The 24,523-nt window shown below is 56.3% G+C and overlaps 2 protein-coding genes across 2 annotated transcripts; one reads left to right on the top strand and one right to left on the bottom strand.

Annotated features, from left to right (window-relative positions):
• Window positions 1-3,715: 3,715 nt before the first annotated feature.
• Window positions 3,716-11,627, bottom strand: LOC138364435 (mucin-2-like). Its single transcript, XM_069324067.1, has 3 exons — window positions 11,616-11,627; window positions 4,444-6,666; window positions 3,716-4,312 (listed from the first exon to the last, which is right to left on the bottom strand). Exons 1-3 carry the CDS (start codon window positions 11,625-11,627, stop codon window positions 3,716-3,718), a joined length of 2,832 nt encoding a protein of 943 aa, XP_069180168.1.
• A 6,245-nt stretch (window positions 11,628-17,872) lies between these two features.
• Window positions 17,873-18,379, top strand: LOC138364434 (uncharacterized). The gene has a single exon (XM_069324066.1). The coding sequence runs from the start codon at window positions 17,873-17,875 to the stop codon at window positions 18,377-18,379; it is 507 nt and encodes a 168-aa protein (XP_069180167.1).
• Window positions 18,380-24,523: the final 6,144 nt, after the last annotated feature.

The following is a 24,523-nucleotide window of genomic DNA, read 5'->3' as shown; positions in this document are numbered from 1 at the left end:
AATACAAGTAGGTGAATACACACTCTCTCTCTCTCTCTCCTCTCTCCTCTCTCTCTCTCTCTCTCTCTCTCTCTCTCTCTCTCTCTCTCTCTCTCTCTCTCTCTCTCTCTCTCTCTCTCTCTCTCTCTCTCTCTCTCTCTCTCTCTCTCTCTCTCTATCTCTCTCTCTCTCTCTCTCTCTCTCTCTCTCTCTCTCTCTCTCTCTCTCTCTCTCTCTCTCTCTCTCTCTCTCTCTCTCTCTCTCTCTCTCTCTCTCTCTCTCTCTCTCTCTCTCTCTCTCTCTCTCTCTCTCTCTCTCTCTCATCTTTCCCATCTCTCTCTCTCTCCCCCCTTCTCTCTCAACTCTCTCTAAGAGAACAAAAGAGAACTTGTTAGCAAGGAAGAGCGGACTAGCAAATGTACAGAAGTTCAAGAAAGTATTCCTGCAGAGGACAAGGGACGCTCCCTCCTCGCAGCCACAAGGAGGGAGCACAGGGAGAAAGAAAGGAATCAGGGAGCCACAACCCCAAACCCTACACTCCCAGAGGGGAGTGGGCAACCCTCCACCAGCAGGTCACCAGACACAGTGAGAGAAGAACCACCCTCGTCCTCCTCCCAATAGATGCCCAACCTGCCCCAACCCCTGGATCCAAGGTGCCCACCTAGGGCACCCTCCCCCCACTCTCCCCTCTCCAGGATCTCCCTTCTTCCCCCCACCCCCCAACACCTCCCTAATCACCCATGCCCTCCCTTCTCCCCCACTCTCCTCAGCCCTCCCTTCTTCCTCATCCCACTCAGCACTCCCTCTCCCCCAACCTCCGCCCCCCAAGCCCTCCTTCCTTTTATGCCACCCCAAGCCCCCCATTCCCCCATCCCCCCATCCCCCCATCCCCCCAAGGCCTCCCTTCTCTCATACCACTCCCCCAAGCCTCCCCCTCTCACCCACCCACTCCAAGACTCCCCCGCCTCTTTTTTTCTCGCCAACCCTCCTACCACATGTCCTGCACCAGGCCTGGTGAACCACCTGTCCTGCACCAGGCCTGGTAAACCACCTGGCCTGCACCAGTCCTGGTGAACCAGCTGTCCTGCACCAGTCCTGGTGAACCACCTGGCCTGCACCAGGCCTGGTGAACCACCTGTCCTGCACCAGGCCTGTTAACCACCTGGCCTGCACCAGTCCTGGTGAACCAGCTGTCCTGCACCAGTCCTGGTGAACCACCTGGCCTGCACCAGGCCTGGTGAACCACCTGTCCTGCACCAGTCCTGGTGAACCACCTGTCCGCACCAGTCCTGGTGAACCACCTGGCCTGCACCAGGCCTGGTGAACCACCTGTCCTGCACCAGTCCTGGTGAACCACCTGTCCTGCACCAGTCCTGGTGAACCACCTGGCCTGCACCAGGCCTGGTGAACCACCTGTCCTGCACCAGTCCTGGTGAACCACCTGGCCTGCTACAGTCCTGGTGAACCACCTGTCCTGCACCAGGCCTGGTGATCCACCTGTCCTGCACCAGGCCTGGTAAACCACCTGGCCTGCACCAGTCCTGGTGAACCAGCTGTCCTGCACCAGTCCTGGTGAACCACCTGGCCTGCACCAGGCCTGGTGAACCACCTGTCCTGCACCAGTCCTGGTGAATCACCTGTCCTGCACCAGTCCTGGTGAACCACCTGTCCTGCACCAGTCCTCGTGAACCACCTGGCCTGCACCAGGCCTGGTGAACCACATGTCCTGCACCAGGCCTGGTGAACCACCTGTCCTGCACCAGGCCTGGTGAACCACCTGTCCTGCACCAGGCCTGGTGAACCACCTGTCCTGAACCAGTCCTGATGAACCACCTGGCCTGCACCAGGCCTGGTGAACCACCTGTCCTGCACCAGTCCTGGTGAACCACCTGGCCTGCACCAGGCCTGGTGAACCACCTGTCCTGCACCAGTCCTGGTGAACCACCTGTCCTGCACCAGTCCTGGTGAACCACCTGTTCTGCACCAGTCCTGGTGAACCACCTGTCCTGCACCAGTCCTGGTGAACCACCTGTCCTGCACCAGTCCTGGTGAACCACCTGGCCTGCACCAGTCCTGGTGAACCACCTGTCCTGCACCAGTCCTGGTGAACCACCTGTCCTGCACCAGTCCTGGTGTACCACCTGTCCTGCACCAGTCCTGGTGTACCACCTGTCCTGCACCAGTCCTGGTGAACCACGTGTCCTGCACCAGTCCTGGTGAACCACCTGTCCTGCACCAGTCCTGGTGAACCACCTGTCCTGCACCAGGCATGGTGAACCACCTGTCCTGCACCAGGCCTGGTGAACCACCTTTCCTGCACCAGTCCTGGTGAACCACCTGTCCTGCACCAGTCCTGGTGAACCACGATGCCTGTACCAGGCCTGGTGAACCACCTGTCCTGCAGCAGGCCTGGTGAACCACCTGGCCTGCACCAGGCCTGGTGAACCACCTGTCCTGCACCAGTTCTGGTGAACCACCTGGCATGCACCAGGCCTGGTGAACCACCTGTCCTGCACCAGGCCTGGTAAACCACCTGTCCTGCACCAGGCCTGGTGAACCACCTGCCCTGCAGCAGGCCTGGTGAACCACCTGGCCTGCACCAGGCCTGGTGAACCACCTGGCCTGCACCAGGCCTGGTGAACCACCTGTCCTGCACCAGTCCTGGTGACCCACCTGGCCTGCACCAGGCCTGGTGAACCACCTGGCCTGCACCAGGCTTGGTGAACCACCTGGCCTGCACCAGGCCTGGTGAACCACCTGTCCTGCACCAGTCCTGGTGAACCACCTGACCTGCACCAGGCCTGGTGAACCACCTGGCCTGCACCAGGCCTGGTGAACCACCTGTCCTGCACCAGGCCTGGTGAACCACCTGTCCTGCACCAGTCCTGGGGAACCACCTGGCCTGCACCAGGCCTGGTGAACCACCTGTCCTGCACCAGTCCTGGTGAACCACGTGTCCTGCACCAGTCCTGGTGAACCACCTGTCCTGCACCAGTCCTGGTGAACCACGTGTCCTGCACCAGTCCTGGTGAACCACCTGGCCTGCAGCAGGTTAACGAGTAAACCAGGTCATTGTGAACAGCTCCGGACCCTAAATAGCTGAGGATAACTTTTACTGAGGTAGTGAGAGAGTGGTGAAGTGAGAGAGTTAAAGGTGCGCTGTGGGCCAGGGAGAGTGGCGGCCACACTGGGAGAGTGGCGGCCACACTGGGAGAGTGGCGGCCACACTGGGAGAGTCGCGGCCACACTGGGAGAGTGGCGGCCACACTGGGGGAGTGGCGGCCACACTGGGAGAGTGGCGGCCACACTGGGAGAATGGCGGCCACACTGGGAGAGTGGCGGCCACACTGGGAGAGTCGCGGCCACACTGGGAGAGTGGCGGCCACACTGGGAGAGTCGCGGCCACACTGGGAGAGTGGCGGCCACACTAGGAGAGTGGTGGCCACACTGGGAGAGTCGCTGCCACACTGGGAGAGTGGCGGCCACACTGGGAGAGTCGCGGCCACACTGGGAGAGTCGCGGCCACACTGGGAGAGTCGCGGCCACACTGGGAGAGTCGCGGCCACACTGGGAGAGTCGCGGCCACACTGGGAGAGTCGCGGCCACACTGGGAGAGTCAGACTGTGGGAGAGTGGCGGCCACGCTGGGAGAGTCAGGCTGTGGGAGAGTGAGAGTCGTGGCCACACTGGGAGAGTCAGGCTGTGGGAGAGTGAGAGTCGTGGCCACACTGGGAGAGTCAGGCTGTGGGAGAGTGGCGGCCACACTGGGAGAGTCGCGGCCACACTGGGAGAGTGGCGGCCACACTGGGAGAGTCAGGCTGTGGGAGAGTGGCGGCCACACTGGGAGAGTCAGGCTGTGGGAGAGTGGCGGCCACACTGGGAGAGTCAGGCTGTGGGAGAGTGAGAGTGGCGGCCACACTGGGAGAGTCAGGCTGTGGGAGAGTGAGAGTCGTGGCCACACTGGGAGAGTCAGGCTGTGGGAGAGTGAGAGTCGCGGCCACACTGGGAGAGTCAGGCTGTGGGAGAGTGGCGGCCACACTGGGAGAGTCAGGCTGTGGGAGAGTGAGAGTCGTGGCCACACTGGGAGAGTCAGGCTGTGGGAGAGTGAGAGTTGTGGCCACACTGGGAGAGTCAGGCTGTGGGAGAGTGAGAGTCGCGGCCACACTGGGAGAGTCAGGCTGTGGGAGAGTGAGAGTCGTGGCCACACTGGGAGAGTCAGGCTGTGGGAGAGTGGCGGCCACACTGGGAGAGTCAGGCTGTGGGAGAGTGGCGGCCACACTGGGAGAGTCAAGCTGTGGGAGAGTGAGAGTGGCGGCAACACTGGGAGAGTCAGGCTGTGGGAGAGTGAGAGTCGCGGCCACACTGGGAGAGTCAGGCTGTGGGAGAGTGAGTGGCGGCCACACTGGGAGAGTCAGGCTGTGGGAGAGTGAGAGTCGTGGCCACACTGGGAGAGTCGCGGCCACACTGGGAGAGTGGCGGCCACACTGGGAGAGTCAGGCTGTGGGAGAGTGGCGGCCACACTGGGAGAGTCAGGCTGTGGGAGAGTGAGAGTCGCGGCCACACTGGGAGAGTCAGGCTGTGGGAGAGTGAGAGTCGTGGCCACACTGGGAGAGTCAGGCTGTGGGAGAGTGAGAGTGGCGGCCACACTGGGAGAGTCAGGCTGTGGGAGAGTGGCGGCCACACTGGGAGAGTCAGGCTGTGGGAGAGTGAGAGTGGCGGCAATACTGGGAGAGTCAGGCTGTGGGAGAGTGAGAGTCGCGGCCACACTGGGAGAGTCAGGCTGTGGGAGAGTGAGAGTGGAGGCCACACTGGGAGAGTCAGGCTGTGGGAGAGTGAGAGTGGAGGCCACACTGGGAGAGTCAGGCTGTGGGAGAGTGGCGTCCACACTGGGAGAGTCAGGCTGTGGGAGAGTGGCGGCCACATTGGGAGAGTCAGGCTGTGGGAGAGTGGCGGCCACACTGGGAGAGTCAGGCTGTGGGAGAGTGGCGGCCACACTGGGAGAGTCAGGCTGTGGGAGAGTGGCGGCCACACTGGGAGAGTCAGGCTGTGGGAGAGTGAGAGTGGCGGCCACACTGGGAGAGTCAGGCTGTGGGAGAATGAGAGTGGCGGCCACACTGGGAGAGTCAGGCTGTGGGAGAGTGGCGCTGGCGGCCACACTGGGAGAGTCAGGCTGTGGGAGAGTGAGAGTCGTGGCCACACTAGGAGAGTCAGGCTGTGGGAGAGTGGCGGCCACACTGGGAGAGTCAGGCTGTGGGAGAGTGGCGGCCACACTGGGAGAGTCAGGCTGTGGGAGAGTGAGAGTGGCGGCCACACTGGGAGAGTCAGGCTGTGGGAGAATGAGAGTGGCGGCCACACTGGGAGAGTCAGGCTGTGGGAGAGTGGCGCTGGCGGCCACACTGGGAGAGTCAGGCTGTGGGAGAGTGAGAGTCGTGGCCACACTAGGAGAGTCAGGCTGTGGGAGAGTGGCGGCCACACTGGGAGAGTCAGGCTGTGGGAGAGTGAGAGTCGTGGCCACACTGGGAGAGTCAGGCTGTGGGAGAGTGAGAGTCGTGGCCACACTGGGAGAGTCAGGCTGTGGGAGAGTGAGAGTGGCGGCCACACTGGGAGAGTCAGGCAGTGGGAGAGTGGCGGCCACACTGGGAGAGTCAGGCTGTGGGAGAGTGAGAGTGGCGGCAATACTGGGAGAGTCAGGCTGTGGGAGAGTGAGAGTCGCGGCCACACTGGGAGAGTCAGGCTGTGGGAGAGTGAGAGTGGAGGCCACACTGGGAGAGTCAGGCTGTGGGAGAGTGGCGGCCACACTGGGAGAGTCAGGCTGTGGGAGAGTGGCGGCCATATTGGGAGAGTCAGGCTGTGGGAGAGTGGCGGCCACACTGGGAGAGTCAGGCTGTGGGAGAGTGGCGGCCACACTGGGAGAGTCAGGCTGTGGGAGAGTGGCGGCCACACTGGGAGAGTCAGGCTGTGGGAGAGTGAGAGTGGCGGCCACACTGGGAGAGTCAGGCTGTGGGAGAATGAGAGTGGCGGCCACACTGGGAGAGTCAGGCTGTGGGAGAGTGGCGCTGGCGGCCACACTGGGAGAGTCAGGCTGTGGGAGAGTGAGAGTCGTGGCCACACTAGGAGAGTCAGGCTGTGGGAGAGTGGCGGCCACACTGGGAGAGTCAGGCTGTGGGAGAGTGAGAGTCGTGGCCACACTGGGAGAGTCAGGCTGTGGGAGAGTGAGAGTGGCGGCCACACTGGGAGAGTCAGGCAGTGGGAGAGTGGCGCTGGCGGCCACACTGGGAGAGTCAGGCTGTGGGAGAGTGAGAGTTTCGGCCACACTGGGAGAGTCAGGCTGTAGGAGAGTGAGAGTCGTGGCCACACTGGGAGAGTCAGGCTGTGGGAGAGTGAGAGTGGCGGCCACACTGGGAGAGTCAGGCTGTGGGAGAGTGGCGGCCACACTGGGAGAGTCAGGCTGTGGGAGAGTGAGAGTCGTGGCCACACTGGGAGAGTCAGGCTGTGGGAGAGTGAGAGTGGCAGCCACACTGGGAGAGTCAAGTTGTGGGAGAGTGGCGGCCACACTGGGAGAGTCAGGCTGTGGGAGAGTGAGAGTCGTGGCCACACTGGGAGAGTCAGGCTGTGGGAGAGTCGTGGCCACACTGGGAGAGTCAGGCTGTGGGAAAGTGAGAGTGGCGGCCACACTGGGAGAGTCAGGCTGTGGGAGAGTGAGAGACAGGTGAGAGTTGGTGGGGGGTGGGGGGGGGGTGAAGGAGGGGTCAGCCAGCCACCAAGCGAGTCAGCCAGACAGACAGACAGCCAGCTAGCCAGCCAGCCAGCCAGCCAGCCAGCCAGCCAGCCAGCCAGCCAGACAGACAGCCAGCCAGACAGACAGACAGCCAGCTAGCCAGCCAGCCCGCCAGCCAGCCAGTCAGTCAGCCAGCCAGCCAGCTAGTCAGTCAGACAGCTAGCTAGGCTGTCAGCCAATCAGCCAGCCAGCCAGCCAGCCAGACAGCCAGCCAGACAACCAGCCAGCCAGACAGCCAGCTAGCCAGCCAGCCAGCCAGCCAGCCAGCCAGCCAGCCAGTCAGTCAGTCAGCCTGCCAGCCAGTCAGCCAGCCAGCCAGTCAGTCATCAGTCAGCCAGCCAGCTAGTCAGCCAGCCAGCCAGCCAGCCAGACAGCCAACCAGCCAGCCATTCAGCCAGCCAGCCAGTTAGTCAGACAGCCAGTCAGCCAGTCAGTCAGACAGTCAGTCAGCCAGGCAGTCAGTCAGATAGCCAGTCAGTCAGCCAGCCAGACAGCAAGCCTGACAGCCAGCCAGCCAGCCAGCCAGCCAGCTTGTCAGCCAGACAGCCAGCCAGCCAGACAGCCAGCCAGCCAGCCAGCCAGCCAGCCAGCCAGCGAGTCAGCCAGCCAGCTAGTCAGCCAGACAGCCAGCCAGCTAGTCAGCCAGCCAGTCAGTCAGCCATTCAGTCATTCAGCCAGCCAGCCAGCCAGCCAGTCAGCCAGTCAGTCAGTCAGCCAGCGAGCGAGTTAGCCAGCCAGCTAGTCAGCCAGACAGACATCCAGCGATCCAGGCAGCCAGCCAGCCAGTCAGGCAGCCAGTCAGCCAGCCAGTCAGCCATCTAGTCATTCAGACAGCCAGCAAGTCAGCCAGTCAGCCAGCCAGCCAGACAGCGAGCAAACCAGGCAGCTAGCCAGCCAGCCAGCCACAGTCAGTCAGTCAGCCAGCCAGCTAGTCAGCCAGACAGCCAGCCAGTCAGCCACCAGCTAGGCAGCCAGATAGCCAGCCAGACAGCCAGCTAGACAGCCAGCCAGCCAGGCAGCCAGCCAGACAGCCAGCCAGATAGACAGCTAGCCAGCCAGCCACCTAGGCAGCCAGCCAGACAGCCAGCCAGCCAGTCAGCCAGCCAGCCAGTCAGCTAGGCAGCCAGCCAACCAGACAGACAGTCAGCCAATCAGCCAGACAGACAGTCAGCCAGTCAGCCAGCCAGCCAGCCAACCAGTCAGCCAGCTAGGCAGCCAGATAGCCAGCCAGACAGCCAGCCAGCCAGCCAGCCAGCCAGCGAGTCAGCCATCCAGCCAGCCAGCCAGCCAGCGAGTCAGCCATCCAGCCAGCCAGCCAGCCAGCGAGTCAGCCATCCAGCCAGCCAGCCAGCCAGCGAGTCAGCCATCCAGCCAGCCAGCCAGCCAGCCAGCCAGCCAGCGAGTCAGCCATCCAGCCAGCCAGCCAGCCAGGCAGGCAAGTGCTCCCTGCAGGTAGTCTTAATGTTGTGATGCAAGTTGTAAATTGTGTAACGCCTCTGATGCTTGTATATTGCTTTTGTGCATGTGTACATGTGTGTGTGCGTGTGTACATGTGTGTGTGCGTGTGTACATGTGTGTGTGCGTGTGTACATGTGTGTGTTGCGTGTGTACATGTGTGTGTGCGTGTGTACATGTGTGTGTGCGTGTGTACATGTGTGTGTGCGTGTGTACATGTGTGTGTGCGTGTGTACATGTGTGTGTGCGTGTGTACATGTGTGTGTGCGTGTGTACATGTGTGTGTGCGTGTGTACATGTGTGTGTGCGTGTGTACATGTGTGTGTGCGTGTGTACATGTGTGTGTGCGTGTGTACATGTGTGTGTGCGTGTGTACATGTGTGTGTGGTGTGTACATGCGTGTGTGCGTGTGTACATGTGTGTGTGCGTGTGTACATGTGTGTGTGCGTGTGTACATGTGTGTGTGCGTGTGTACATGTGTGTGTGCGTGTGTACATGTGTGTGTGCGTGTGTGCGTGTGTACATGTGTGTGTGCGTGTGTACATGTGTGTGTGCGTGTGTACATGTGTGTGTGCGTGTGTACATGTGTGTGTGCGTGTGTACATGTGTGTGTGCGTGTGTACATGCGTGTGTGCGTGTGTACATGTGTGTGTGCGTGTGTACATGTGTGTGTGCGTGTGTACATGTGTGTGTGCGTGTGTACATGTGTGTGTGCGTGTGTACATGTGTGTGTGCGTGTGTACATGTGTGTGTGCGTGTGTACATGTGTGTGTGCGTGTGTACATGTGTGTGTGCGTGTGTACATGTGTGTGTGCGTGTGTACATGCGTGTGTGCGTGTGTACATGTGTGTGTGCGTGTGTACATGTGTGTGTGCGTGTGTACATGTGTGTGTGCGTGTGTACATGTGTGTGTGCGTGTGTACATGTGTGTGTGCGTGTGTACATGTGTGTGTGCGTGTGTACATGTGTGTGTGCGTGTGTACATGTGTGTGTGCGTGTGTACATGTGTGTGTGCGTGTGTACATGTGTGTGTGCGTGTGTACATGTGTGTGTGCGTGTGTATATGTGTGTGTGCGTGTGTACATGTGTGTGTGCGTGTGTACATGTGTGTGTGCGTGTGTACATGTGTGTGTGCGTGTGTACATGTGTGTGTGCGTGTGTACATGTGTGTGTGCGTGTGTATATGTGTGTGTGCGTGTGTACATGTGTGTGTGCGTGTGTACATGTGTGTGTGCGTGTGTACATGTGTGTGTGCGTGTGTACATGTGTGTGTGCGTGTGTATATGTGTGTGTGCGTGTGTACATGTGTGTGTGCGTGTGTACATGTGTGTGTGCGTGTGTATATGTGTGTGTGCGTGTGTATATGTGTGTGTGCGTGTGTACATGTGTGTGTGCGTGTGTACATGTGTGTGTGCGTGTGTACATGTGTGTGTGCGTGTGTACATGTGTGTGTGCGTGTGTACATGTGTGTGTGCGTGTGTACATGTGTGTGTGCGTGTGTACATGTGTGTGTGCGTGTGTACATGTGTGTGTGCGTGTGTACATGTGTGTGTGCGTGTGTACATGTGTGTGTGCGTGTGTACATGTGTGTGTGCGTGTGTACATGTGTGTGTGCGTGTGTACATGTGTGTGTGCGTGTGTACATGTGTGTGTGCGTGTGTACATGTGTGTGTGCGTGTGTACATGTGTGTGTGCGTGTGTACATGTGTGTGTGCGTGTGTACATGTGTGTGTGCGTGTGTACATGTGTGTGTGCGTGTGTACATGTGTGTGTGCGTGTGTACATGTGTGTGTGCGTGTGTACATGTGTGTGTGCGTGTGTACATGTGTGTGTGCGTGTGTACATGTGTGTGTGCGTGTGTACATGTGTGTGTGCGTGTGTATATGTGTGTGTGCGTGTGTACATGCGTGTGTGCGTGTGTATATGCGTGTGTGCGTGTGTACATGTGTGTGTGCGTGTGTACATGCGTGTGTGCGTGTGTACATGTGTGTGTGCGTGTGTACATGCGTGTGTGCGTGTGTACATGTGTGTGTGCGTGTGTACATGTGTGTGTGCGTGTGTACATGTGTGTGTGCGTGTGTACATGTGTGTGTGCGTGTGTACATGTGTGTGTGCGTGTGTATATGCGTGTGTGCGTGTGTACATGCGTGTGTACATGCGTGTGTACATGCGTGTGTACATGTGTGTGTGCGTGTGTACATGCGTGTGTGCGTGTGTACATGCGTGTGTACATGCGTGTGTATATGCGTGTGTGCGTGTGTACATGCGTGTGTGCGTGTGTACATGCGTGTGTGCGTGTGTACATGTGTGTGTGCGTGTGTACATGCGTGTGTGCGTGTGTACATGCCTGTGTACATGCGTGTGTGCCTGTGTACATGCGTGTGTGCGTGTGTACATGCGTGTGTACATGCGTGTGTGCGTGTGTACATGCGTGTGTACATGTGTGTGTGCGTGTGTACATGCGTGTGTGCGTGTGTACATGCGTGTGTACATGGGTGTGTGCGTGTGTACATGCGTGTGTGCGTGTGTGCGTGTGTACATGCGTGTGTGCGTGTGTGCGTGTGTACATGCGTGTGTGCGTGTGTACATGTGTGTGTGCGTGTACTCACCTAGTTGTACTCACCTAGTTGTGTTTGCGGGGGTTGAGCTCTGGCTCTTTGGTCCCGCCTCTCAACCGTCAATCAACAGGTGTACAGATTCATGAGCCTATCGGGCTCTGTCATATCTACACTTGAAACTGTGTATGGAGTCAGCCTCCACCACATCACTTCCTAATGCATTCCATTTGTCAACCACTCTGACACTAAAAAAGTTCTTTCTAATATCTCTGTGGCTCATTTGGGCACTCAGTTTCCACCTGTGTCCCCTTGTGCGTGTTCCCCTTGTGTTAAATAGACTGTCTTTATCTACCCTATCAATCCCCTTCAGAATCTTGAATGTGGTGATCATGTCCCCCCTAACTCTTCTGTCTTCCAGCGAAGTGAGGTTTAATTCCCGTAGTCTCTCCTCGTAGCTCATACCTCTCAGCTCGGGTACTAGTCTGGTGGCAAACCTTTGAACCTTTTCCAGTTTAGTCTTATCCTTGACTAGATATGGACTCCATGCTGGGGCTGCATACTCCAGGATTGGCCTGACATATGTGGTATACAAAGTTCTGAATGATTCTTTACACAAGTTTCTGAATGCCGTTCGTATGTTGGCCAGCCTGGCATATGCCGCTGATGTTATCCGCTTGATATGTGCTGCAGGAGACAGGTCTGGCGTGATATCAACCCCCAAGTCTTTTTCCTTCTCTGACTCCTGAAGAATTTCCTCTCCCAGATGATACGTGTGTACATGCGTGTGTGCGTGTGTACATGCGTGTGTGCGTGTGTACATGTGTGTGTGTGTGTTTGTATACTCACCTCGTTGTGCATGCTTTTGGCTGAGCTTGAGCTCCTGGGAGTCGCCTTTCCACCTGTAAAGAGTGGTGTAAGATCAAGAGCACCTTACTCGCTCTCCTCTCACACATAACTGTCCCGACAACTTGCCCTCATAGTTCCAGCAGTGTGGTGGAGGGTACACACCGCCGCTTGTACTACCCCAGCTCCTCTGTACACTCAGGGTTCCAGCAGTGTGTTGGAGGGTACACACCGCCGCTTGTACCACCCCAGCTCCTCTGGACACTCAGGGTTCACCTCTGTCGAACACTCTCCTGCTGCCTATATTATAGATGATTTTGGTATAATATATGTCGCGAACATATCTCCTCCAGTGACCGTGGATTCTCACCTAGCTCATTGTGGAAGGCAGAGCAATAGGTGCTAACCCTTGGGTGTGGGTGATCCTGAGATGAACAACATGTGTGACTAGTCAAGGAGCCACACATACCTGGTTGATGGGGTTCTGGGAGTTCTTCTACTCCCCAAGCCCAGCCCGAGGCCAGGCTTGACTTGTGAGAGTTTGGTCCACCAGGCTGTTAGTTGGAGCGGCCCGCAGGCCCACATACCCACCACAGCCCGGTTGGTCCGGCACTCCTTGAAGGAAACAATCTAGTTTCCTCTTGAAGATGTCCACGGTTGTTCCTGTAATATTTCTAATGCTCGCTGGTAGGACGTTGAACAACCGCGGACCTCTGATGTTCATACAGTGTTCTCTGATTGTGCCTATGGCACCTCTGCTCTTCACTGGTTCTATTCTGCATTTTCTTCCATATCGTTCACTCCAGTACGTTGTTATTTTACTGTGCAGATTTGGGACCTGGCCCTCCAGTATTTTCCATGTGTATATTATTTGGTATCTCTCTCGTCTCCTTTCTAGTGAGTACATTTGGAGAGCTTTGAGATGATCCCAATAAATTAGGTGCTTTATCACGTCTATGCGAGCCGTATATGTTCTCTGTATTCCCTCTATTTCAGCAATCTCTCCTGCTCTGAAGGGGGAAGTGAGTACTGAGCAGTACTCAAGACGGGACAACGCAAGTGATTTGAAGAGTACAACCATTGTGATGGGATCTCTGGACTTGAAGGTTCTCGTAATCCATCCTATCATTTTTCTGGCTGTCGCAATATTTGCTTGGTTATGCTCCCTAAACGTTAGGTCGTCGGACATCATTATTCCCAAATCCTTGACATGCTGTTTTCCTACTATGGGCAGATTCGATTGTGTTTGGTACCCTGTATTATGTTTCAGAGCCTCATTTTTGCCGTACCTGAGTACCTGGAATTTATCACCGTTAAACATCATGTTATTTTCTGCTGCCCAATCGAAAACTTTGCAAACAAGTTAAATTAATATCTGTTTGTAGTTTATTAATGTCTTCAGCAGAGGTAATTTTCATGCTGATTTTTGTATCATCTGTAAAGGATGACATGAAGCTGTGACTTGTCTTTTTGTCTATATCTTATATGAGAATAAGGAACAGTAGCGGTGCAAGGACTGTACCTTGAGGTACAGAGCTTTTAACATCGCTCGGATTCGATTTTACTTGATTGACTGTTACTCTTTGTGTTCTGTTCGACAGGAAATTGAGTATCCAGCGTCCTACTTTACCAGTTATACCCATTGACCTCATTTTGTGTGCAATCACTCCATGGTCACATTTGTCGAATGCCTTTGCAAAATCTGTGTATACGACATCTGCATTATATTTTTCCTCTAATGCCTCAGTGATTTTGTCATAGTGGTCAAGTAGCTGTGAGAGGCATGATCTTCCCGCTCTAAATCCATGTTGGCCTGGGTTGTGGAGGTCATTGATTTCCATGAATCTAGTGACCTGACTCCTGATCACTCTTTCAAATATTTTTATTATGTGGGACGTTAGTGCAACTGGTCTATAATTCTTTGCCAATGCTTTGCTCCTTCCCTTGTGTAGAGGGGCTATGTCTGCTGCTTTAAGCGCATCTGGTATCTCCCCCGTGTCCAAGCTCTTCCTCCACACTATACTGAGTGCCTGTGCTACTGGCACTTTGCATTTCTTTATAAATATTGAATTCCATGAGTCTGGACCCGGGGCTGAGTGCATGGGCATATTGTCAATTTCTCTTTCAAAATCTGCCACGCTCGTGCTGATATCAGTTATATTTACAGGTGTTTGAGTATCATTCATAAAGAAATTGTCCGAATCTTCCACTTTCATGCTGAGTATCGGAGTGCAAAACATGTCTTCATACTGCTTTTTTAGGATATCACTAATTTCTTTGTCATCCTCAGTGTATGAACCTTCACTAATACGAATAGGTCCAATACTGGCAGTGATTTTCGCTTTTGATTTAGCATATGTGAGGGAATATTTTGGGTTTTTCTATATTTCTTGAATTGCTTTCTGTTCTAGTTGCCTTTCTTCAGTCTGATAGGACTGCTTCCGTCTCTGTTCGATTTCTTCAATCTCCCTGTTTAAATTATTTCTTCTCTGTATGGAGAGTCGTGTCTGCTTAAGCATTTCCGTTAATTTCTTCCTCCTTTTGTAATGTCGTCTGCGTTCTCTTTCTACATTGGACCTCTTTCTGGCTTTCCTCAAAGGAACATGTTTCAGACAGACTTCATATGCTTCAGAAGTCAGTTTTTCTATTCCTTGTGTAGGATTTTTATCTCTTAGAACATTTTCCCATTGAATGTTTGTAAGTTCCCTGTTTATTTTATCCCAGTCTATCCCTCTTATTATTAAAATTGAATTTATTGAATAGCCCTTCTCGCTTGTTGTTTCTCTTGGGCCTACTACCGTTATTAATGTTAGTTTGCACTTCAATGAGCTTGTGGTCCGAGTACGTAGTGTCTGAGACAGTAATGTCTCTGATTAGCTCCTCATTGTTCGTGAATATCAGGTCCAGCGTGTTTTCGTTCCTAGTTGGTTCTGTAATCTGCTGACTGAGCGAGAATTTGTCACAGAATCTCAGTAGTTCTCTGACCTGTGGTTGATTATTTCCAGGTTGACTTCCTGCTATAATGTTATTGTTTACTATTCTCCATTTTAAACTGGGCAGATTGAAGTCTCCAAGGAAGATAATATCTGGTACTGGGTTTGCTAGGTTATCAAGGATATTCTCTATTTTGTGCATCTGTTCAGTGAATTCCTCAACTGTTGCATCTGGCGGTTTGTATATTAATATAATAATAGTCACATGTGTGACTAGTCAAGGCACACATGTGTGACTAGCCAAGGAGCCACACATGTGTGACTAGTCAAGGAGCCACACATGTGTAACTAGCCAAGGAGCCACACATGTGTGACTAGTCAAGGCACACATGTGTGACTAGCCAAGGAGCCACACATGTGTGACTAGTCAAGGAGCCACACATGTGACTAGTGCACGCAGGTGTAGGCAGGTGTTGTCACAAAAGTTGCTCTGGTCTCTGGGGATGTGTTCAGCGTTCACTCCGGGTCAGGTATGGGGAGAGTTTGTCCAAGTGTGTTGCTGTCAGAGGGCGGCTGCTGCTGCACACCAACACTGCACACTGCACACCAACACTGCACACCAACACTGCACACTGCACACCAACACTGCACACCAACACTGTCAACACCACTGTGTTCCACTGTGATCATAATGTACCGTTGTGAGTGTCTACCTCTTATTATTGGCTTTGTTGAAGATGTATTGAGTTTTAATTACTTTATTCATGTCTACTACAGATTATGTGATACCTGAACACTGTGCCCCACATCTGAACACTGTGCCCCACACCTGAACACTGTGCCCCACACCTGCACACTGTGTCCCACACCTGAACACTGTGCCCCACACCTGAACACTGTGCCCCACACCTGAACACTGTGCCCCACACCTGAACACTGTGCCCCACACCTGAACACTGTGCCCCACACCTGAACACTGTGCCCCACACCTGAACACTGTGCCCCACACCTTAACACTGTGCCCCCCACCTGAACACTGTGCCCCACACCTGAACACTGTGCCCCACACCTGAACACTGTGCCCCACACCTGAACACTGTGCCCCCCACCTGAACACTGTGTCCCACACCTGAACACTGTGCCCCACACCTGAACACTGTGTCCCACACCTGAACACTGTGCCCCCCACCTGAACACTGTGCCCCCACCTGAACACTGTGCCCCACACCTGAACACTGTGCCCCCCACCTGAACACTGTGTCCCACACCTGAACACTGTGCCCCACACCTGAACACTGTGTCCCACACCTGAACACTGTGCCCCACACCTGAACACTGTGTCCCACACCTGAACACTGTGCCCCACACCTGAACACTGTGTCCCACACCTGAACACTGTGCCCCACACCTGAACACTGTGCCCCACACCTGAACACTGTGCCCCAACACCTGAACACTGTGTCCCACACCTGAACACTGTGCCCTACACCTGAACACTGTGCCCTACACCTGAACACTGTGTCCCACACCTGAACACTGTGCCCACACCTGAACACTGTGTCCAACACCTGAACACTGTGCCCACACCTGAACACTGTGCACCACACCTGAACACTGTGCCCCACACCTGAACACTGTGCCCCACACCTGAACACTGTGTCCCACACCTGAACACTGTGTCCCACACCTGAACACTGTGCCCTACACCTGAACACTGTGCCCCACACCTGAACACTGTGCCCCACACCTGAACACTGTGTCCCCACACCTGAACACTGTGCCCTACACCTGAACACTGTGCCCCACACCTGAACACTGTGCCCCAACACCTGAACACTGTGCCCTACACCTGAACACTGTGCCCTACACCTGAACACTGTGCCCTACACCTGAACACTGTGCCCCACACCTGAACACTGTGCCCCACACCTGAACACTGTGTCCCACACCTGAACACTGTGTCCCACACCTGAACACTGTGCCCTACACCTGAACACTGTGCCCCACACCTGAACACTGTGCCCCACACCTGAACACTGTGTCCCACACCTGAACACTGTGTCCCACACCTGAACACTGTGTCCCACACCTGAACACTGTGCCCTACACCTGAACACTGTGCCCTACACCTGAACACTGTGCCCCACACCTGAACACTGTGTCCCACACCTGAACACTGTGTCCCACACCTGAACACTGTGTCCCACACCTGAACACTGTGTCCCACACCTGAACACTGTGTCCCACACCTGAACACTGTGCCCCACACCTGAACACTGTGCCCCACACCTGAACACTGTGCCCCACACCTGAACACTGTGCCCCACACCTGAACACTGTGCCCCACACCTGAACACTGTGCCCCACACCTGAACACTGTGCCCCACACCTGAACACTGTGTCCCACACCTGAACACTGTGCCCCACACCTGAACCCTGTGTCCAACACCTGAACACTGTGCCCCACACCTGAACACTGTGCCCCACACCTGAACACTGTGCCCCACACCTGAACACTGTGCCCCCACACCTGAACACTGTGCCCCACACCTGAACACTGTGCCCCACAACTAAACACTGTGTCCCACACCTGAACACTGTGCCCCACACCTGAACACTGTGTCCAACACCTGAACACTGTGCCCCACACCTGAACACTGTGCCCCACACCTGAACACTGTGCCCCACACCTGAACACTGTGCCCCCACACCTGAACACTGTGCCCCACAACTAAACACTGTGTCCCACACCTGAACACTGTGTCCCACACCTGAACACTGTGACCCACACCTGAACACTGTGCCCCACACCTGAACACTGTGCCCCACACCTGAACACTGTGCCCCACACCTGAACACTGTGCCCCACACCTGCACAATACAAGTGGTTTATCATCTTGATTGTTGTATAAAATATTGTTTAGAGAGACCAAAGGTGAGGGAGACGCGGGTGCAGCAGTGTGGAGGGTGTGTCAGCACCTCTCATGCCATGGTCAACACTGAGGAACATGGCGCACACTTGGGACACAAGTGGAGGGGAATTGTGCTTCTTATGTGGCAACACAAATGCGTGGCATATGTGGCAACACAAAGGTGTGGTATATGTGGCAACACAAAGGTGTGGTATATGTGGCAACACAAAGGTGTAGTATATGTGGCAACACAAAGGTGTGGTATATGTGGCAACACAAATGCGTGGCATATGTGGCAACACAAAGGTGTGGTATATGTGGCAACACAAAGGTGTGGTATATGTGGCAACACAAAGGTGTAGTATATGTGGCAACACAAAGGTGTGGTATATGTGGCAACACAAAGGTGTAGTATATGTGGCAACACAAAGGTGTGGTATATGTGGCAACACAAAGGTGTGGTATATGTGGCAACACAAAGGTGTGGTATATGTGGCAACACAAAGGTGTGGTATATGTGGCAACACAAAGGTGTAGTATATGTGGCAACACAAAGGTGTGGTATATGTGGCAACACAAAGGTGTGGTATATGTGGCAACACAAAGGTGTGGTATATGTGGCAACACAAAGGTGTGGTATATGTGGCAACACAAAGGTGTAGTATATGTGGCAACACAAAGGTGTGGTATATGTGGCAACACAAAGGTGTGGTATATGTGGCAACACAAAGGTGTGGTATATGTGGCAACACAAAGGTGTGGTATATGTGGCAACACAAAGGTGTGGTATATGTGGCAACACAAAGGTGTGGTATATGTGGCAACACAAAGGTGTAGTATATGTGGCAACACAAAGGTGTGGTATATGTGGCAACACAAAGGTGTGTTATATGTGGCAACCAATGGTTCAGAGATGACTTAAGACTGTCCAGGTCTTGTGAAGAGAAAAGATGTGAACAACTCGTGTGTGACACACAGTACTTTTAGCACCAATTGTTCCCCCGGGACGAATATTATGGTTGACGTGAAGTGTTGGGGGCTGACCTCCACCACCACCATCCTGGGTGAAGTGTTGGGGGCTGACCTCCACCACCACCACCATCCTGGGTGATGTGTTGGGGGCTGACCTCCACCACCACCACCATCCTGGGTGAAGTGTTGGGGGCTGACCACCACCACCACCACCATCCTGGGTGATGTGTTGGGGGCTGACCACCACCACCACCACCATCCTGGGTGAAGTGTTGGGGGCTGACCTCCACCACCACCACCATCCTGCGTGAAGTGTTGGGGGCTGACCTCCACCACCACCACCATCCTGGGTAAAGTGTTGGGGGCTGACCTTCACCACCACCACCATCCTGCGTGAAGTGTTGGGGGCTGACCTCCACCACCACCACCATCCTGCGTGAAGTGTTGGGGGCTGACCACCACCACCACCACCACCACCATCCTGGGTGAAGTGTTGGGGGCTGACCACCACCACCACCACCATCCTGGGTGATGTGTTGGGGCTGACCACCACCACCACCACCATCCTGGGTGAAGTGTTGGGGCTGACCACCACCACCACCACCATCCTGGGTGAAGTGTTGGGGGCTGACCTCCACCACCACCACCACCATCCTGGGTGAAGTGTTGGGGGCTGACCTCCACCACCACCACCACCATCCTGGGTGAAGTGTTGGGGGCTGACCTTCACCACCACCCCCACCATCCTGGGTGATGTGTTGGGGGCTGACCTCCACCACCACCACCACCACCACCACCACCACCACCATCCTGGGTGAAGTGTTGGGGGCTGACCTCCACCACCACCACCACCACCACCACCACCACCATCCTGGGTGAAGTGTTGGGGGCTGACCTCCACCACCACCACCACCATCCTGGGTGAAGTGTTGGGGGCTGACCACCACCACCACCACCACCATCCTGGGTGAAGTGTTGGGGGCTGACCACCACCACCACCACCACCATCCTGGGTGAAGTGTTGGGGGCTGACCTCCACCACCACCACCACCATCCTGGGTGAAGTGTTGGGGGCTGACCACCACCACCACCATCCTGGGTGAAGTGTTGGGGGCTGACCACCACCACCACCACCACCATCCTGGGTGAAGTGTTGGGGGCTGACCACCACCACCACCATCCTGGGTGAAGTGTTGGGGGCTGACCACCACCACCACCACCATCCTGGGTGAAGTGTTGGGGGCTGACCACCACCACCACCACCACCATCCTGGGTGAAGTGTTGGGGGCTGACCACCACCACCACCACCACCATCCTGGGTGAAGTGTTGGGGGCTGACCTCCACCACCACCACCACCATCCTGGGTGATGTGTTGGGGGCTGACCTCCACCACCACCACCATCCTGGGTGAAGTGTTGGGGGCTGACCACCACCACCACCACCATCCTGGGTGATGTGTTGGGGGCTGACCACCACCACCACCACCATCCTGGGTGATGTGTTGGGGGCTGACCACCACCACCACCACCATCCTGGGTGAAGTGTTGGGGGCTGACCTCCACCACCACCATCCTGCGTGAAGTGTTGGGGGCTGACCTCCACCACCACCACCACCATCCTGGATGATGTGTTGGGGGCTGACCTCCACCACCACCACCACCATCCTGGGTGATGTGTTGGGGCTGACCACCACCACCACCACCATCCTGGGTGAAGTGTTGGGGGCTGACCTCCACCACCACCATCCTGCGTGAAGTGTTGGGGGCTGACCTCCACCACCACCACCACCATCCTGGGTGATGTGTTGGGGGCTGACCTCCACCACCACCACCATCCTGGGTGAAGTGTTGGGGGCTGACCTCCATCACCACCATCCTGCGTGAAGTGTTGGGGGCTGACCTCCACCACCACCACCATCCTGGGTGAAGTGTTGGGGCTGACCTCCACCACCACCACCATCCTGGGTGAAGTGTTGGGGGCTGACCTCCACCACCACCACCATCCTGCGTGAAGTGTTGGGGGCTGACCTCCACCACCACCACCATCCTGGGTGAAGTGTTGGGGGCTGACCTCCACCACCACCACCATCCTGGGTGAAGTGTTGGGGCTGACCTCCACCACCACCACCATCCTGGGTGAAGTGTTGGGGGCTGACCTCCACCACCACCATCCTGCGTGAAGTGTTGGGGGCTGACCACCACCACCATCCTGCGTGAAGTGTTGGGGGCTGACCACCACCACCATCCTGCGTGAAGTGTTGGGGGCTGACCACCACCACCACCACCACCACCATCCTGGGTGAAGTGTTGGGGGCTGACCACCACCACCACCACCATCCTGGGTGATGTGTTGGGGCTGACCACCACCACCACCACCATCCTGGGTGAAGTGTTGGGGCTGACCACCACCACCACCACCATCCTGGGTGAAGTGTTGGGGGCTGACCTCCACCACCACCACCACCATCCTGGGTGAAGTGTTGGGGGCTGACCTCCACCACCACCACCACCATCCTGGGTGAAGTGTTGGGGGCTGACCTTCACCACCACCCCCACCATCCTGGGTGATGTGTTGGGGGCTGACCTCCACCACCACCACCACCACCACCACCACCACCACCATCCTGGGTGAAGTGTTGGGGGCTGACCTCCACCACCACCACCACCACCACCACCACCACCATCACCATCCTGGGTGAAGTGTTGGGGGCTGACCTCCACCACCACCACCACCATCCTGGGTGAAGTGTTGGGGGCTGACCACCACCACCACCACCACCATCCTGGGTGAAGTGTTGGGGGCTGACCTCCACCACCACCACCACCATCCTGGGTGAAGTGTTGGGGGCTGACCTCCACCACCACCACCACCATCCTGGGTGAAGTGTTGGGGGCTGACCACCACCACCACCATCCTGGGTGAAGTGTTGGGGGCTGACCACCACCACCACCACCACCATCCTGGGTGAAGTGTTGGGGGCTGACCACCACCACCACCATCCTGGGTGAAGTGTTGGGGGCTGACCACCACCACCACCACCATCCTGGGTGAAGTGTTGGGGGCTGACCACCACCACCACCACCACCATCCTGGGTGAAGTGTTGGGGGCTGACCACCACCACCACCACCACCATCCTGGGTGAAGTGTTGGGGGCTGACCTCCACCACCACCACCACCACCATCCTGGGTGATGTGTTGGGGGCTGACCTCCACCACCACCACCATCCTGGGTGAAGTGTTGGGGGCTGACCACCACCACCACCACCATCCTGGGTGATGTGTTGGGGGCTGACCACCACCACCACCACCATCCTGGGTGATGTGTTGGGGGCTGACCACCACCACCACCACCATCCTGGGTGAAGTGTTGGGGGCTGACCTCCACCACCACCATCCTGCGTGAAGTGTTGGGGGCTGACCTCCACCACCACCACCACCATCCTGGATGATGTGTTGGGGGCTGACCTCCACCACCACCACCACCATCCTGGGTGATGTGTTGGGGCTGACCACCACCACCACCACCATCCTGGGTGAAGTGTTGGGGGCTGACCTCCACCACCACCATCCTGCGTGAAGTGTTGGGGGCTGACCTCCACCACCACCACCACCATCCTGGGTGATGTGTTGGGGGCTGACCTCCACCACCACCACCATCCTGGGTGAAGTGTTGGGGGCTGACCTCCATCACCACCATCCTGCGTGAAGTGTTGGGGGCTGACCTCCACCACCACCACCATCCTGGGTGAAGTGTTGGGGCTGACCTCCACCACCACCACCATCCTGGGTGAAGTGTTGGGGGCTGACCTCCACCACCACCACCATCCTGCGTGAAGTGTTGGGGGCTGACCTCCACCACCACCACCATCCTGGGTGAAGTGTTGGGGGCTGACCTCCACCACCACCACCATCCTGGGTGAAGTGTTGGGGCTGACCTCCACCACCACCACCATCCTGGGTGAAGTGTTGGGGGCTGACCTCCACCACCACCATCCTGCGTGAAGTGTTGGGGGCTGACCACCACCACCATCCTGCGTGAAGTGTTGGGGGCTGACCACCACCACCATCCTGGGTGAAGTGTTGGGGGCTGACCTCCACCACCACCATCATCCTGGGTGAAGTGTTGGGGGCTGACCACCACCACCATCCTGGGTGAAGTGTTGGGGGCTGACCACCACCACCATCCTGGGTGAAGTGTTGGGGGCTGACCTCCACCACCACCATCCTGGGTGAAGTGTTGGGGGCTGACCTCCACCACCACCACCATCCTGGGTGAAGTGTTGGGGGCTGACCTCCACCACCACCATCCTGGGTGAAGTGTTGGGGGCTGACCTCCACCACCACCATCCTGGGTGAAGTGTTGGGGGCTGACCTCCACCACCACCATCCTGGGTGAAGTGTTGGGGGCTGACCTCCACCACCACCACCATCCTGGGTGAAGTGTTGGGGGCTGACCTCCACCACCACCATCCTGGGTGAAGTGTTGGGGGCTGACCACCACCACCACCATCCTGCGTGAAGTGTTGGGGGCTGACCACCACCACCACCATCCTGGGTGAAGTGTTGGGGGCTGACCTCCACCACCACCATCCTGGGTGAAGTGTTGGGGGCTGACCTCCACCACCACCATCCTGCGTGAAGTGTTGGGGGCTGACCACCACCACCACCATCCTGGGTGAAGTGTTGGGGGCTGACCACCACCACCACCACCATCCTGGGTGATGTGTTGGGGGCTGACCTCCACCACCACCACCACCATCCTGGGTGATGTGTTGGGGGCTGACCACCACCACCACCACCATCCTGGGTGATGTGTTGGGGCTGACCACCACCACCACCACCATCCTGGGTGAAGTGTTGGGGGCTGACCTCCACCACCACCATCCTGCGTGAAGTGTTGGGGGCTGACCTCCACCACCACCATCCTGGGTGAAGTGTTGGGGGCTGACCTCCACCACCACCATCCTGGGTGAAGTGTTGGGGGCTGACCTCCACCACCACCATCCTGCGTGAAGTGTTGGGGGCTGACCTCCACCACCACCATCCTGGGTGAAGTGTTGGGGGCTGACCTCCACCACCACCATCCTGGGTGAAGTGTTGGGGGCTGACCTCCACCACCACCACCACCATCCTGGGTGAAGTGTTGGGGGCTGACCTCCACCACCACCACCATCCTGGGTGAAGTGTTGGGGGCTGACCTCCACCACCACCACCACCACCCTGGGTGAAGTGTTGGGGGCTGACCACCACCACCACCACCACCATCCTGGGTGAAGTGTTGGGGGCTGACCTCCACCACCACCACCACCATCCTGGGTGAAGTGTTGGGGGCTGACCTCCACCACCACCACCACCATCCTGGGTGAAGTGTTGGGGGCTGACCTCCACCACCACCACCACCATCCTGGGTGAAGTGTTGGGGGCTGACCACCAGCACCATCACCATCCTGCGTGAAGTGTTGGGGGCTGACCTCCACCACCACCACCACCATCCTGGGTGAAGTGTTGGGGGCTGACCTCCACCACCACCACCACCATCCTGGGTGAAGTGTTGGGGGCTGACCTCCACCACCACCACCATCCTGCGTGAAGTGTTGGGGGCTGACCTCCACCACCACCACCATCTTGCATCACTCATAACTTAACACACTTCACAGCTACTCAACATTTTGAAACACTTATAAATAATACCACAATTAGAACAACTTTTCAACAATTACTTGATAAAGTGAACGTTGCCCACAATGTTAAGAGCAGTGTGAGCGTTCTTTGTTTATGACTTGTGAATGTCAACTTGAGGGCCGCACTCTCTTTATTTTGTTAAGACACAAATGAAAGCTGTTCTGATTCATCATTCTGGACAAGATGTAACATTTATGTGTGTCAAAGGAGCACTCAAAGACTCATCTCATCTACTTCTCTAGACGTTGGAGAGCAAACCAAGATGTTCAACAATCCTGGGCAGCGAACAGCTGACAAAACAAAGGGCACAGCATCTGGTAAATGTTCTTATACACTATTAGTTTTAACTTGATGACTTCTGTGATGACTCTGGCCTTGAAACTTGATGACTTCTGTGATGACTCTGGCC

The sequence above is a fragment of the Procambarus clarkii genome, chromosome 13 (genome assembly GCF_040958095.1).
Source record: "Procambarus clarkii isolate CNS0578487 chromosome 13, FALCON_Pclarkii_2.0, whole genome shotgun sequence".
NCBI classification, from domain to species: Eukaryota; Metazoa; Arthropoda; class Malacostraca; order Decapoda; family Cambaridae; genus Procambarus; species Procambarus clarkii.
This window is presented reverse-complemented; position numbering and strand designations above follow the sequence as displayed.

Bases quoted from the DNA above. Each gene is read 5' to 3' on its own strand.
- LOC138364435 (XM_069324067.1), bottom strand. The intron at 4,313-4,443 runs GTGTGGCCGCGA...ACTCTCCCACAG, and splicing joins GTGTGGCCGCCACTCTCCCA to CCTGACTCTCCCAGTGTTGC.
- LOC138364434 (XM_069324066.1), top strand. From the start codon at position 17,873: ATGTGGCAACACAAAGGTGTGGTATATGTGGCAACACAAAGGTGTGGT.